Consider the following 15,790-nt stretch of genomic DNA (forward strand, 5'->3'; position numbering starts at 1 on the left):
GGATGAATTAGCTGTTGTGATTACTACAGTTTTAACAGGAACGCAAGTTCCAAACTTCCTGTTTCCATTCTTTGTGTGCTCAGTCGTGTCCAACTCTTTGTGGCCCTCTGAACTGTAACCCACCAGGCTCCTCTGCTCATGGAATTTTTCAGGCAAGAATACTGGGGTGCGGTGCCATTTCCTTCTCCAGCGGATCTTCCCAACCCAGGGATAGAACCTGCATCTCTTAAGTCTCCTGCATTTGCAGGCAGATTCTTTACCATTAGCACCACCTGGGAAGCCCTGTCATAGCTCCTTATTTATCTCAAATCTGCTAGATGAAGTCCAGCTGGCTCCAGTATTAACCTCAAAATATTTCTAGGAAGTTGAAGTCCCAAGAACTTAGCTTTAAGTTACACAGAACCAAAGACCAAGGAGTTGTTATTGTTTAGTCATTAAGTCGTGTCTGACTGTGACCCCTTGCACTGTAGCCCGCCCAGCTCCTCTGTCCCTGGGATTTCCCAGGCAAGAATACTGGAGTGGGTTGTCATTTCCTTCTCCAGTTTTCATCCTTTAATAAACATTGCCTCCTGCAGGAAGTCCATTTGAAGAATTCCCAGGGCGGGAGGCTTGAGTGGACTCAGTTGTGCATGCCTCCCTGGAGAGGGAGTTTCCGTCTGTAATCACCTGCGGTCTCTCCGGGCAGCGATCCAGTGGCTAACCCAAGTGGACAGTCAATAATAAACCCGAGGATGGTAAAGACACAAAGAAACAGATCTTGAGTCACTCATTTCCTTTGTTGCATGTAACCACCTGGCCTTTTTATTCATGTTTAAAAAGAAAGTGTCAAAGCGGTGTGGAACTTTTGCTGGGCAAGTGCTAATGCTAGTTTGGACCTCAACTACGTTGCTGAATTCGAGTATCTAAAATTGCAATGTGTTCTGTCTTTAAATGGCTCCATCGATCCCTGGTTACATGGTCGTTTCCGGAAACAATGTTGCCGCCTGAAGGAGCGGCTGCTGGAAGTCGCGGCTGGTGGGGTCACAGGCCATGCTGTCTGATAGTGAACCCCGCACTGGCGTCTTTCTCCCCCCACCCCCAATCCACCCCGGGGCAGGCGCCTCGCCCTGGACAACCGGTCCAGATAGCTGGTGAGTAGATGGCAGCGCTATTCCACAAAGCTCCGGGGCGGAGGAAGCCGGAGACTCAACTTCCCCGATCCATCCCCGCACTGTAGTGAGGCAGAGGGGCCCATCTGGGCCTTTCGGGGTCCCTTGGGGACTGCAGGTAACACCCGGAGCGCGGAATCCCTTCTTCCCCGTCCTGCCACCAGGGGGCGCGCGGGCCACACGCCTCCCTCCAGAGCTGCGACCAGCTCGGCCTCGCGGGAGGGGGCGGTCCTGAGATCCTCCGGCTTCATCACTTTTTGCAGAAGACTGGGCCAGGCCTGGGCTGCCCCAGGCGCTGCTGGTCCCAGGCGTACAGTAGGCGCTCAATAAATAGTCTTTGGAGGAACGCACGAGTGAACCGAAGGGGTAGGGCAGGAGTCCCGAAGGGTGTGCTTCCCATGGTCAGGGCTGAGTGGGGCTGAAAGAGTACTCACGATGGGGAAACTGAGGCCCAGAGAGCTGCAGGGCTTGACCGGAGTCACCCCCAAGGTCAAGGGTTGAGTCCACTGAGACCTGCATGTCCTGCACCCCTTGAACACTCCCACCATCCTGCGGCCCAGAGGAAAACAACCACAGACAGTACAGATGAGCAGGTTGTCTCAAATGATGGCATGAGCCACCCCACTCAGGGTGGAGAGGCAGGAGAGGTTTGCTGGTACCCCGCAGACACTTCCAATCCACATGACCTAGGCCTACCCTCCTGGCTCTAGAAGCTATGAGGAGACCACATCCAGAACACCAGGACAGGGCACAGGCTGAAGGTGGGGCACTGACCTGCCTACTCTGCTGGAGGGGTCCCCCCCTCGAAATGGCCTGAGATGAATGTGTGGCCCCAAGGGGCATGGGGATGGGGTTGGGACCTAAGAAACCCCCACCTTCCCATATCATCTATTTCTTGTCATCACAATGCTCCCAGGATCAGTCATGCTGGAGAGAGTTGGAGGCTGGACCAGGAGGGACAAAGGGCACATGATCACATGTGCACACAGGGGTTGGTGGGGGGGGGGGTGGGGGTGAGCAGGGAGCATGACTGTAGATCTCATTACCAGCGCATTCCAAAGTGTCTGCGGCCAAGTGTGTGTAATTGGGCTTGTTTTTTGTTTTTTGTTTTTTTTTTAAACAGCTCTTGTAAAAATTAAATAGGAATAAAAAAGGGATGAACAGCAGGGTTGCCTGGAGGAAAGCCCACCCCACGCTCAAATTGCTGAAGCTGTTAAGATTATCTGTGAACTTCCTGGTGGCAAGGGCAAAAGGGGACATTGGTATGTTACAGTGCCTGGGTAGGCATGTTTTCTGGGGGTCATGCCTGTTTGTGACAGTGTCTCTGAAAATGTGAGAGTACATGTGTAAGTAGCAGCGTGAAAGGAGAGAGTGTCGGGGGTTAAACAGTGATGAACTTTCTGGTAGGCAGGACAAGAGGGAAAACCATTACAACATCTCTTTAGGCATGTTTTCCTGGGACCAGGCTTGTGTGTGACAATGTCTCTGAGCACATGAGTGTGAAGCAAGGGGAATGAAAGCAGACACAAAGTCTCTGAGTGTAGAACAGCTATGGGTTTCCTGGCAGCCAAGGTGAGAGAGGAAACCAGAATTAAAAGTCTGTTCAGTGAGTCCCCACCCGTGTGGGCCTGCTGGTGAGAGCGGCTCTGAATGTAGAGGTGTCTGAGTGTGATGATGGGAGAGTCATAGAGCTGCAGGTGGAAGACAAACAGTGCCTAGCTCCCTGGAAACTATGGCAAGAGGAGACATATGCTGACTTTAAGACTAGTCACCCATGTGTGGCCAAGGTCTAGTCCGGGGGCTCAGAGAGGGCAGTGCCGGGCAGCCAGGCGCACTCGGCTGTCCTCGGCAGGGCTCCAGAGCCGAGCGTAGCCAGCATGGGGGAGCAGCAGCCGGTCCTGGGTGCCATCAGGGCTGATGAGGCGCCGCGCAGCCAGCAAGTAGTCCCGATGGAGGGCCAGCGGGGGGCAAGGGCAGCGGCTTGGCGCCCACACGTACTCCAGGGCCCGAAGTGGAGAGCGATTCTTGTAGATGAGCTGCACATGCACCTCATAGCGAGTCTCCTGAGCCTGGCGGACGCGGCCCAGCACACGGGCCCGGAACACTGTGGGTGGGACCATGCTGAGCCCTGCTGGACAGGGTCTGGGTCCCAACCATGCACCCATTGCAAGACGACAGAACTGGGGGTCAGGTGGGGCAATGGAGGCTCTTGGGGACTGTGGTCAGCTGTGGCCTGGGGTCAAGATCAGCTTAGGGATCAATGAGGGGTCAGGAGTCAGATTAGGGCAAAGGATCAGATCAGGGAGTCAAAATTAGGGTCACAACGGGTCAAGTTGTAGTCAGGTCAAGGAGTGAAGGGTAAAGTTGGACCAGAGTTACAGGTCAGCAAGACAGGGGTCAAGTTCAGGTCAATTGGGGGCCAGGTGAGGGATGGGGTCAGGGACCTCTCACCGAAGTCACTGCCGCAATAGTGGAGTAACCGGTGGGCACGACCGCGGGTGTCAGGGCAGGGTGGACAGGGCTCTGCAGGGGCAGTGCGGTCAGGGGTGCGGGCCTTGCCCCTGCTGGCCCCCCACCCAGGCTGTCCCCAGCTCACCTGGAGTGGGTATCGGGGTCCGTGGAGGGATGACAGTGGGGGACTCAAGGGGCTGAGGTTCTACCTCTCGAGGCTGAGGCTGCCGCGGGGACCAGCCCAAGACCTGAGCCTGCGCCTGGAAGGGGCCATAGCGCTCCCGAGGGAGCCAGAACTCGAATTCAATGCCTGGGTTGGGCTCCTGCAGGAGGACCTGGGGCGGAGGCGGGGCGGGGAGAGTGTTACACACTAGGGCACTGCCTCGGACCGGGGAGTGGCCGGCCACTCCCCGCCACGCACACTCTACCCTGCCTCCTCCCTCTGACCGGTAGTCCCCAGCCTTCCCCCTCTGACCCCTGCTCCCTTCCCAGATTCTTTGACCCCACCCCAACGCCCAGCTACCCTCTCAGGCCCGCCCCCACCTGCAAGAGCAGATCTTGGGAGGTGGGCCCGGCGGCGCGCAGCGTCTCCTCCGGCCCTGTGGCGCGGGTGTAGACCACGCGGGTGCCCGCTGCCTCGTAGGTCCCGGCCGGGCTGACCGCCCAGTTCCCGTTGAGCACGTAGCGCCCGTCGCCCCCCATCAGCGCTGCAAGGGAAGGGTCAGCCCGGGCTCCCTGGAAATGGCCTTGCCCATCTCCCCGACCCTGCCATCTCCCTCCCCGGGGGATTCGGGCGGCCAGCGGGGCGCCTCCTCCCTCGGACCCTGCGATACCCAGGTGGTTCCGGCTCCGGTGGGCGGCGCGGATGTGTCTGGCGCCCTCGGGGATCAGGGTCACGTTCCAGTACCCAGCGAAGGCACCTGGGCGGGAGGGAAGGAAGGTGTTGGGGAGCAGCTAGGGTGTATTTGAAGGCTGGTTTGAGGATTAAGTGAGATGCTGCGGTAAGGAGATTAGCCAAGGCTCTGGTCCTCCGAAGACCAGTACTGATCGATGGATTGGAGTTAACGATTATTACCACCTTTTAAGTGAGGCAGCAAAAGAGTTAAACCCACGTCTGTTCAGGGAAGGGCGGGATAATCTGGCAAAGACCAATCAGAATGACGAGGGGGGGGGGCTGGCCCGGAGACTGTCCAATCAGCGCGGACATCTTAAAGGGCTCTGGGAGAACTCGAGGACGGGGCAGACGGTCACCGGCGTCGCGGAACACGCGCTGCACGAAGAGGCACGAGTCGTTGGCGCCGCCGCAGCGGCCGCAGCGGTCTTCGCGGGCGTCGGAGCCCAGCAAACCGTCACAGCCGGCACTCTAAAGGGGTGGGGTGGACACGCGCGCCGTCAGACGGTCCCCGCCCGCCTAGGCCAACGAAGGGGCGGGACCCTGGAAGAGGGCCGAATCAAGACCTAAAAGGATGCAACCTTGGGGGCAGGTCCTCGTGGGAGGAGGCTGGGGATGGAGTCTAGTGATAGATGGGACAGGGGAGGGCGTGGACTTGATAAGGGGCGGGGCCTAGGGAAGAGAGCAGGACCAGGAACTAAATAAATGGGGTTTGGGGGCGAGGTATGGAGGGAAGAGGCGGGGTGGAGTTTAGGGGGCGGGGCGGGGCCTGGAATCCTCACAAGGCAGCGGCCAGCCACACAGAGATCTTGGGCGCCCGGACTGCAGGGGGTACCGTCCAGTACGCGACCGAAGCTGTGATAGAAGTCGTGCCCCACCGCTAGGCAGTTGAGGTCGCAGTGGTTGGGTGCTGGGGATGGGAGAAGTCGGTGGAATGTGGGGGGATTTATATTTGAATTCCAGCTCCCTCCTTGCCAGTCTTCCCCAGGCAGCCATTCCCTTGGGCATATGAGGCTCAGAGATTCAGCCAAAGCCACACATGGAGGCTGAGGCAGAGCATGGACTGGACCTTAGGCATTTCTGCTTCCCGTTCCCTGGGATTGTCCCAGACTCGTATACTGGGCCAGAATGTATTCATTCATTCATTCATTCATGTTAAGTCTTAATACTAGGGACCCATTATTAACGTCATCCGGAGAAGGAAATGGCAACCCACTCCAGTATTCTTGCCTGGAAAATTCCATGGACAGAGGAACCTGGCGGGCTACAGTCCATGGAGTTGCAAAGAGTTGGACACGACTGAGCATGCACACACAATATTAACGTCATTACCTATTCTTCACTCATTCTTTCATATGTTCATTCCACAAACAGTCATCAAGCACATTTCCCAGACAATGTTCTAGGCTCTGGGTAGAGTGGTGGGCAGAACTTACTCAGCAGTTGGACCCTACACCCGGCAGGTGCTCAATAAAAAGTATTTGTTCAGTGCTGAGCCCTGCATATCCTGAATATGTTGCTGTCCCTCCTTGGGACTCTGTTTCCCCCTCTGCCTGGCAGCGGGGCACAATGGATAGTCTGATCACACCCACAGGCTCACAGCCCTGATTCCTGCTCCCTCACCCCACCCCCACTCAAACTCCCTCCATCTCCCAACTTCCTGAGGCTGGCTGGCAGACCCTGCTGGAATAGAGCCTAAGCTGGCCCTGGCGGGCCTCTGTGGGAGTGAGATCATGGCAAATTTCCTCCAATTCTTAGGGTGAAGGAAAAAAAAAAAAAAAAACATGAGTTGACGGTTGGAACTTTCTCCATTCCAGGATTTTCTTATCTGTGTCTACCCCCACCGTGGCGTCTGAAGCTGCCTGTTTCCCTTAAATCTGGAGGCACGCTGCCCTGGGCACACAGTTATATAACTCGCTATTTTCAGCTCAACAACATTTCCTGCTACTGGTATAAGTTTGAGAACTCTTGGCCTCTGGATACAACTCCCAGTAAATCCTCAGCTTGGTGTTCAACCCTATGCAGGATAGACCCTTCCTCCTCCTGCCCCTGCTTCACAACTCCACATGCTTTCTCTGCTTCACTTCACCAACTCCTACATATCCTTCAAAGCCCCAGTGCTAATGCCCCCTTCTTGCAACCCTCCAAGTTCCTCTTCCTTTTTAGAAGCCAACTTTTCCTGGCCAGTTTTGAGTTGTTCCCTCTGGACTAACAGGAGGCTGGGCTACTCACCACCATAGAAGGGCACCCACTGGTAGGTCTTCTGGGTGCCTAGGACAGGGTGGCCATTGTAGAGGGCACATTGGAGGTCTCGAAAGGGCATGGCCCCTGGAGGACAGTCCTGGGGACAGAGATGGGTGCAGCAGAGGCTGGGACAGCCCCAAGAGCACCTGGTATGGTGCTAAGCATATTTGGGGGCTTGAGCAGGGAAGCAGGAGGGCTTCTGGGAGAACTGAGTTTAAGAGATGGGTGGGGTAGAACATACGGGCTGCTGGCAGAGGCGGTACTCATGGGTGTCCCCCCAGCACAGCTCTTCCCTTGGAAACCTATGAGGAGCAAGGGGGCCAGACTGTTGTCAGCACCTCTGGGAACCCCTTCCCCAAAATCAGCCTGCCCATCAGTCTACCCTTGCCAACCCCACCCACATTCCAGCTGGATCAGTGGGATTAAAAGTCACAGCATGTGTGGGCAGGCCAAGGGTGCGGCCAGGGGCTGGGCTGGGCTGGCAGGAGAGGAGGGGCAGGGACCCCCTCCCATTCTACTGGGCAGCCTCCTCACCGGATACATCTCCGGCTGCGCACTGAGAGCCCTCGCCCACAAGAGCTGGAACAGCGACTCCAGGAACCCCATGGCGTCCACTCACCCGGACCCTACTTGGGGAGAGAGAGTCACAGTCAGCCTGGAGGGGAGGCTGGCTAACCCCATGCCGCAGCCAGGTCCCCATCCCTGCTGCCCCCGGGCCTATGTCCCCTTTTACCTGAGCGTTGCCCCCCAAACCACAATTCAGGAAGGTCCACAGCAGGAGCAAGAGGTTCCAGAGGGAGCGGGGTCTAGGGGGGCAGAGGGTGCACGGCAGTGGGGGTGCCAGCAAGCCAGGGGTTGAACCCCAGCTCTGTCCCGACTGGCTGTGTGATTTCAGATAGTAACTCAACCTCTCTGAATTTCCCTTCTCATCTCTGAAAAATGAAGTCATAATACAGCCCACCTAATAGGAAAGTTTTAAGGGCTCCGTCAGATTAGGTGAGAAAAATGGGAGGCACAGAGCCTGGTATGGAGAAGGAAAATGTAAAAATTATTATTATTGGTTGTTTACTGTCATGATGCACACAGTAGGTGCTTATTTAGTGTCTCATCATGGAAGGAATCATTCATTCCAGGGATGTGCACGGGTCTCTCTAGGGTCCTAGGTCCTTCCCCACTCTCCCCACCATCTTTGCGCCTACCTTCTGGTATGGCAAGGGGCCAGGTGCTCCTCTTTCTCTGGCCTCAGTTTCCCCATCTGTGCAATGGGGACCAGCTGGGTTCTGTCCAGTATTCTATGAGACCTTGCAGAGGGTGTGGCTGGTGGGAGCTGGGGCTGGTGCCTGGCAGAGGCACCCCCTCACAGGCAGGCCTTCAGCCTCCAGGGTTCCCTCAGCTCCCAGATGTGGGACAGCAGGGAGCTCCTGGATGGGGTGAGGGGCAGGGAGGAGTGACCTGGCCCTGGTCCAGTGGGTGCCTCATGGCCTATGTGCGGAGAGTGTGGGATGGAGCCCCCAAGCCGCCTGCAAGAGGGAAAGGGGCCACCAGTAAGGATGATGGAGGGAAGAGGGAGGCAGCTGTGTGGGAGTAGGGGAGGGGGTGGCAGAGAGACTTTGCCTCCTTGGGTCTCAGTTTCCTCATTTGTCAGGGAAGGATGGAGTCACTTGTCATCCCCACCCTCCACGTGACCACAGCACTGGATGAGGAAGGGGGAGGGAAGCAGCCACCTAGTGAGTCCTTTCTCGGGCCAGGGCCATGGCACCCGGCAGCCAGCAGTGCCCAGAGGTCACAACAGGACGTTGGAGGCCTGCAGCCTGGAGGTCCTGGCGCTGAGTGGGGGCAGGCCGGCTCACTAGACCCCCCGAGTCCCTGTTTCTCTGGTTATCCGATTCTCCTGGCTCAGAAACACTGAGGAACTGGGTGGGTGGGGGGCAACCCCGGGGTGGGACCCCGTCTGATCAGAGCCGTGTGACTCGCTGCATCTCTAAACGCCAGCCCTGGCTGGCTTAGGCAGCAGGAAAAAGACCCGGCTGGGGAGCAGACGGAGGGAAGGGGGCTGGCCCTTCTGACAACTGCTCCCTATTTAGCACTGGCTTGTTGCGGTGGGGGGTGTCTAGGTGATGCAACATGAGGGGCCAGAAGGACCACCGTTCCCACCCTCCAGGGTTCCCTACCCGAGGAGCCGCACGGCGGGTACAATCTCAGGGCGGCCACGCCTCCGGGCCTCAGTTTCCCCAGGAGGAAGTGGGGATGGGCTTCCTCCCACCCTATGGATGGTTGCCTCACCCCTCAACCCCAGCTTTGGGTTGGGGAGAAGACGCCGGCCGCGATAGTGGGGGGATAGAAAGAGGGACTTACCGGCTACGCAGAGCCCAGGCGGCTCGTCCTGGCTCCCCGGGCGGCCCCTGGGCGAGCGGAAGCGGCGGGGCCCTTGAGGAGGGGCGGGGGGAGCCGGGCTCGGCCCCTCCCACCCGGCCTCCCAGGGCGCGCCCCGGCCGGGGTCCGGAGGGGCGGTGGCGCCGTGCGCCCCCGCGCGGCCGTAGCGCGCCTGGGCACGGATCTGCGGCAGGGGACTGCCCTGCACGAGCGGCGCCCCGCCCCCCGCCCCGGGACTGCGGCCTGGTGTCCGACAGTCCGGGTCCCGGTGACCTTGGGAAGCCCAGGGAAGGGGAGCCACGCGGGAACTGACCCCCACCTCGGGGCTGCTATTCCGGGCGCAGCGCTCAGGGCCAGGGAATGTGCGCACACCGAGAGCGCCCTGCTGTGGCTCCTGGAGGGTGCTGCCCTGTCTCCACCGACGCCCAGATCGCGTCGCCCCGAAGGTTCCTTTTCGCGGCCACTACCCCTCCCCAAATCACTCTCCCTACCCCTCCCTCAAGGTCACTCGGGGTTGCGGTTGCGGGGTTCCCGCCCCAGGTCCCGACCACCCCCAGCGCAGGGCCCCAGAGCACTGGGGAAAAGCTCGGCCCCGGGGGCCGGGCGTGGGGGGCGGAGAGCCCCTTCCCAGCCTGGCGCATTCCCGGGCGCTGCTGTCACCAGAGGACGCGCCCCACCCCGCCTCCCGCCCTCTTTGCACGGCCTCGGGCGGCGAGCCGTGGCTTCGACGCTAGCCCTGGTTGAGGAGGTCCCCTTCTCATGTGGCTGCGGCCGCGCCCTCCTCGACCTCAGGTTCCCCAGCCAAGCAATGGGGCCCGCCGGGACCTGTCTCCACCGCGATATTTTGTGCCGACCGGCAAGGACAGGGTTACCCCAGGGCTCCCCACCATCCCACCCTTTCCTGGTTTAGCATCTGCGTACCCTCCATCTCCCGCCCTGACAGGGACGCCGCAGGCGCCCTCCACTCACCCCCTCCCCCTGGCTCCTCCCCGTCGCCCCGGGATGCCCCCTGGCGAGCGGCTTGAGGATACTGGGTCACCAAGTGGGCGAAGGGAGGACGGCCCTTCTTCTTCATGGGCTCGGCCCGGGCTCAGCTTGAGTGCCGCCTTCTCCGGGGAGCCCGCTGTGGGGTCTCCCAGCCCAGACCACAGGGAGGGCGCATTGCAGGTCCCGCTCTGTTCTCCAGCCTGGAGCAGCTCAAAACAGGGCTGTCCAATGCCATTTATTTGTCCAGAACTTATTGAGCACTTACTGTGTGCCACTGAGGGCTTCCTGCGTGGTTCAGCGGTAAAGAATCTGCCTGCAATACAGGAGACTCTGGTTGGATCCCTGGGTTGGGAAGATTCCCTGGAGGAGGGCATGGCGAACCCACTCTAGTATTCTTGGCTGGAGAATCCCATTGACAGAAGAGTCTGGAGGGCTACAGTCCATGGAGTCAACAAGAGTCAGACATGACTGAAGACTGATCACACACATGTGCTGCTGCACCTGGAAACAACCCCACCAATTAGGCTAGTGAGGTAGGCATCCCCTAGAAGGGTGTAAGGCCACCTTCTGACCTAGAGGCTCTGAAAAAATAGCCCAAGCTCACTGCAGATGGGGTTGGGGGTCAAGAAGGCCCTTCCCTAGAAGGTGATTGCCACAGGGAGGTGGCAGAAGGGCACCTGGAACAGCATATGCAAAGGTCCTGAGTCTGGAATAGAGAATAAGATACCATAGGGAAGTTGGTGTGGTTGGAACAAATAGCCAGGGTTGGGGTGGAGGTGTGGTCAGAGAGGGGTTAGGGTTAGGGGGGTGGCAGCCATGGGAGGTGGGGGGCGCTCTGGTTTGGGAACACCTGTCTCTGGCATTCTGGGGGCAGGAGGGGGCTCCAGAAAGCAGTGGGGAGGCAGCGGCAGGCATGGTGGGGACAAGGGCTGGGGTGGGGGAAGGGACAGCACTGGATGGTTCCCAGCAGTCTGGGAGTAGTCTGCAGGCTGTGTGACAGATCCCAGGAGGACTGGATGGGAGGAGGCAGGCAGGAGCCTGGCATGAGCAGCCAGGGAGGGGCCCTCTTCCCTGAGGGATGGGGGTGGCAAGTTCAGAGGTCAGCTGGGGATGGATCTAGGCATAAGGCACGGAGAGGCTGGGAGTCCAGGGGCCACATCTGGCCAGAGATGGACACGTGGGCATCCACTGCACACAGTGGTGGTGAGAGTGGTGGATGAGGTCATGGGGTGTGTGTGTGGACAGAACGAAGACTGGGGTCCCCTGAGGTCTTCAGAGAATGGGCGTCTAGGAGGCGGGAGTAACCTGTGTGAGTGAGCTAAGGATGGAGCTGGACCAGTGGCTGGTGGATCAGCATCGATGGAGGCAGTGACCTTGACAAGGCTGAGCCTGGTGGGTCAGGGCTCGAGAGGGTGGCAGGAGGAGGGGGGTGGTGGTGAGGACAGGTGCCCTCTGCAGAGCACCTACTGTGTGCAAAGCTGGGACCTGGGGCCTGGGCCATGTCAGAAAGAAATCAGGCTTGACCAGGAGTGCCACCAAGTGGACAAACTCATTCCTCTACCATGTGCCTCAGGCCCCAAGCCCCAGGGGGTGGAGACAGTGTGCCTGCTGGAAGGTATACAGAAGGCTTCGAGGACTGCATATTCCAAGCATTGTGCCCAGCAGAGTGCATACAGCAGGCACTGTGTTCTGCAGGGAGCATATACAGCAGGCATTAGGCTTTGGAGGGGATATACACAGCAGTCACTGCATCCTAGAGACACGCATCAAGTAGGCCCTTTGTCCTGCAGGGAGCATATACAGTAGATACTGCAACCTGCAAGGAATGCATTTAGTAGACGCTGAATGTCCCAACGGAGAAGGCGATGGCACCCCACTCCAGTACTCTTGCCTGGAAAATCCCATGGATGGAGGAGCCTGGTGGGCTGCAGTCCATGGGGTCTCAAAGACTTGGACACGACTGAGTGACTTCACTTTCACTTTTCACTTCCATGCATTGGAGAAGGAAATGGCAACCCACTCCAGTGTTCTTGCCTGGAGAATCCCAGGGACAGGGGAGCCTGGTGGGCTGCCGTCTATGGGATCGCACAGTCGGACACGACTGAAGCGACTTAGCAGCAGCAGCAGCAGAACATCCCAAGGAGTGTATGCAACAGTCCATGTAGCCTGCAAAAAAATGTATACAAAAGTCATTGCAAAAAAAAAAAAAAGTCATTGCACACTGCAAGGAGTGCACACAGCAGGCACTGAGTACAGTGTCTATGGCAGGCATTGTATTCTGCAGTGAATGTATACAGCAGACACTGAGTCCTGTAGAAAGAGCATACAGCAGCCCTGTGTCCTGCAAGGACAACACACAGCGCTTACTGGGTCCTCCAGGGAGCGTATACAGTAAGTCTGTGCCTGGCATGAGGACATAAGCGCTTGAGGGCTGGCGAGATATGACTGGGGTGAAGGTGTGGAGTCATGTGCCTGCCCATGCCCCCCAGCCTTTGCTGCCCCCCAGGTTTCCAGCCTCGCATCCCCAGCCGGGATGAAACTCAGCTGGGTTCAGCTGATTCCCGGAGGGGAAGGCTGAGCTCAACTCACAACACCTGCTGCAGGGGAGGTGTGGGTTTGAGGTTTGGCGGCTCCAGGTGCGGTGGCATCTCACTACCCCCAACTCATGCACTGGCCCAGACCTAGGCCCAGGGGTTATGGGGTCTCCCAACACTGAACTCTACCCTGAACCCCATCCTTGAAGCTGGGCTTGGACAGGATCAGGCCCAGTCAACATGGGTCCTGACGGATGTGGATCAGCCAGGCTCCCTCTGTGGCCTCACAAGCTTGAACTTCCCAAACTCCCTCCCCAACACTCTGCAGCCTCCCGTGATCCCTCAGGCCTGGCCACGTGGTCCACAGGACCCTCCAGCCTCCTGTGTAGATTAGGTGGGAGGGGTCCTGTCATCCCGCCTCAGAACTTGGGTCTCTGAAGCTGCCCAGCTGTTCCTGGCCATGAGTGGAGCAGGATTGGGGCCCCACCATGGCCAGGGTGGCCCATGTGAGCTGGGATGGTACTGCTTCTCTGTCCTAGAGAGATGCCAACAGAGGCCAGAAGCAGAAAGGGCTGGACTTCTGAGACAGTTGTTTGAGTCCCTGAATAAAGCCACACCTGAAGCCATCCATTATGTTTCACTTGAGCAATTTTGAGTTTCTGTGACTTCTCATCAAGGGGTCCCCACTAATAGAGAACAGCATCTTTTCTATCACCTTCACTCCCCAGATGAGTCCTGTTTCTTAGGTCACTGACCCTGTGATGGAGTAGTTCACATCTACAGGTCACCACTGCCTTGAAGGCCTCCATATCTGATGTGACATCCCCCACGGCCCCCATGAGAGAAATCCTCACCCCACCTCATGGGTCAGGACTCTGGGGAGCAGAGGGGAACAGTCACACACAGCAAGACTTGGAGGGCGAGGGATGACTTCACACTCATATCTGAATGGGTGTCCTGAGCTCCTTTTTTAATTTTTTCTTTTTTTTTAACACAAACTATTTTCTTGACATGTACACACTGCTTTATTTATTTTTGGCTGCAGCGGGTCTTTGTTGCTGCACATGGGCTTTCTCTAGTTGGGGAGAGCGGGGGCTACTTTCCAGTTGCGGTGTATAGGCTTCTCGTTACACTGCTGCTGCTGCTGCTAAGTCACTTCAGTCGTGTCCGACTCTGTGTGACCCCATAGACGGCAGCCCACCAGGCTCCCCTGTCCCTGGGATTCTCCAGGCAAGAATACTGGAGTGGGTTGCCATTTCCTTCTCCAATGCATGAAGGTGAAAAGGGAAAGTGAAGTCGCTCAGTCGTGTCCGACTCTTAGCGACCCCATGGACTGCAGCCTATCAGGCTCCTCCTCCATCCATGGGATTTTCCAGGCGAGAGTACTGGAGTGGGGTGCCATTGCCTTCTCCGCTCGTTACACTAGCTTCTCTTTTTGCAGAGCACAGGCGCTCAGGCTTCAGTAGTTGTGGCATGTGGGATCAGGTGCTCTGAGGCATGAGAAATCTTCTCAGACCAGGGGTCAAACCCTTGTCCCCTGCATTGGCAGGTGGATTCTTATCCACTGTGCCACCGGGGAAGTCCCTAATTTAATTTTTGGCTGCACAGCAAGGCAAGCGGGATCTTAGTTCTCAGAACCCAGGCCCCCTGCAGTGGAAGCCTAGATTCATTGTTTGTTTAATTTAATTATTTTATTTTAATTGAAGGATAATTGCTTTACAATATTGTGTTTGTTTCAGCCATACATCAACATGAATCACATAGTATACATATGTCCCCTTCCTCTTGAACCTCCCTCCCACCCCTTCCTACCCCTTCCCACTCCTCTGCGTTGTCCCAGAGCACAGGGTTGAGCTCCCTGAGTCATATAAGAAGCCTGGATTCTTAATCACTGGACCACCAGGGGAGTTCTTCCTGAGCTCCTTTTGAGGCAGTGGGGTGGGGGGACACTCTTGAGCCAGGGGATGCTGGAGGCAGGACCTGGAGAATGAGGAGGAACTGAACAGAGGAGGGTGTGAGAGAGAGGGTGCTCCTGGCTGGCAGAACAGCACGTGCAAAGGCCGAGGGGCCAGAGAAGCCGGGTGAGGACCAGGCCCACTGAGGAGGCCTGTGTAATGGGGTGAACAGGAAGCCGGGGAGGTGGGGGACAGGGGCCTCACAGCGCCTGGGGGCTAGGAGCATGGGAAAGTTACACAGAAACAGCAAGAAGCATTAGGTAAGAAAGTTAGAAAAGTTATGCAGGATCCAATGGCAGTTATATAGAAGTATCTATGTTAGCCTTAACTCAGATAGGAAGGGGACAGGAGTAAACCCTCATGGTCACCCACGATGATCTGGGGGTGGAGGTTAGAGGTGACTCTGAGTTACTCACTGCCTTTGAGGTTTTAATTTCTTGTCACCTTTTAATTATTTTTTAAAGAGAACTTTAAAAAAATTTTGGCCACACTATGCCGATTATGGGGTCTTACTAACCTGACCAGGGATTGAACCTGCACCCCCTGCAGTGAAAGCACAGAGTCCTAAGCACTGGACTGCCAGGGAAGTCCCTAAAGAGAAATTTTATTTTGGAATAATTTTAGATTTACAGAAAGTTACAAAAATATTACTATCAGTTCTGTCTATCCTTTGTCATCAGTAGTATAATCCCCACCCCACCCCTTAGGATGTCCACATCCTGGTGCTGGGGCCTGTGATCATGTAACAGGGCAGAGGGGACCCTGCAGGTGGGATTAATGCCCCTGAGATGGGGATGACCTTGGATTCCCTGGAGGGCCCAGTGGCATCACAGGGTCCTTATAAGAAGGAGGGAGAGGCTCAGAGGCAGAGAGATGGGAGATGCTGTGCTGCTGGCTGTGAGGATGGAGGGAGGGGCCACAAGCCAGGGATGTGGTGCCTTTAGAAGCTGGAAAAGGGGGGACCTAGTGTTCCCCGACAGCCTCCAGAGGGACCAGCCCTGCCCATGCCTGAGCTCCAGGACATGAGATAATATATGTGTGCTTTCTTTTATATTTATTTATTTATCATGGCTGTGCTGGTCTTCCTTGCTGCTCAGGCTTTTCTCTAATTGTGGCGAATGGGAGCTTCTCTCTAGTTGTGGTGTGTGGGCTTCTCTCATTGCAGAGCACAGGCTGCAGGACCCTCAGGCTTCACCAGTTGCAGTC

The 15,790-nt window shown here is 57.2% G+C and overlaps 1 protein-coding gene across 8 annotated transcripts; it reads right to left on the reverse strand.

Annotated features, from left to right (window-relative positions):
• Nucleotides 1–769: 769 nt before the first annotated feature.
• Nucleotides 770–9,254, reverse strand: ADAMTSL5 (ADAMTS like 5). Of its 8 annotated transcripts, XM_070793541.1 has the most exons (13): nucleotides 9,091–9,247; nucleotides 7,935–8,255; nucleotides 7,469–7,667; nucleotides 7,270–7,361; nucleotides 6,977–7,037; nucleotides 6,724–6,832; nucleotides 5,274–5,401; nucleotides 4,851–4,962; nucleotides 4,433–4,519; nucleotides 4,143–4,306; nucleotides 3,745–3,934; nucleotides 3,600–3,671; nucleotides 770–3,252 (listed from the first exon to the last, which is right to left on the reverse strand). In XM_070793541.1, the coding sequence occupies exons 2-13, from the start codon at nucleotides 7,988–7,990 to the stop codon at nucleotides 2,951–2,953; spliced, it is 1,572 nt and encodes a 523-aa protein (XP_070649642.1). In that variant the 5' UTR covers nucleotides 7,991–8,255; nucleotides 9,091–9,247; the 3' UTR covers nucleotides 770–2,950. The 8 variants fall into 8 exon arrangements, with proteins under 8 accessions (XP_070649642.1, XP_070649641.1, XP_070649639.1 ...); XM_070793540.1 differs by having other exon boundaries at nucleotides 4,143–4,519; nucleotides 7,469–7,541; XM_070793538.1 differs by having other exon boundaries at nucleotides 4,143–4,519; nucleotides 7,469–7,616.
• Nucleotides 9,255–15,790: the final 6,536 nt, after the last annotated feature.

Source organism: Bos indicus, chromosome 7, assembly GCF_029378745.1.
Source record: "Bos indicus isolate NIAB-ARS_2022 breed Sahiwal x Tharparkar chromosome 7, NIAB-ARS_B.indTharparkar_mat_pri_1.0, whole genome shotgun sequence".
In the NCBI taxonomy this organism is placed as follows: domain Eukaryota; kingdom Metazoa; phylum Chordata; class Mammalia; order Artiodactyla; family Bovidae; genus Bos; species Bos indicus.

What these genes read in the sequence shown, in the direction of transcription:
- ADAMTSL5 (XM_070793536.1), bottom strand. Translation starts at nt 7,990, where the DNA reads ATGGGGAAACTGAGGCCAGAGAAAGAGGAGCACCTGGCCCCTTGCCAT. An exon ending in GCCCCTTGCCATACCAGAAG is followed by an intron (nt 7,668 to 7,934) that starts GTAGGCGCAAAG and finishes TTCATTTTTCAG; the next exon opens with AGATGAGAAGGGAAATTCAG. An exon ending in GTGTGGCTGGCCGCTGCCTT is followed by an intron (nt 4,963 to 5,273) that starts GTGAGGATTCCA and finishes CCACCCCTTTAG; the next exon opens with AGTGCCGGCTGTGACGGTTT.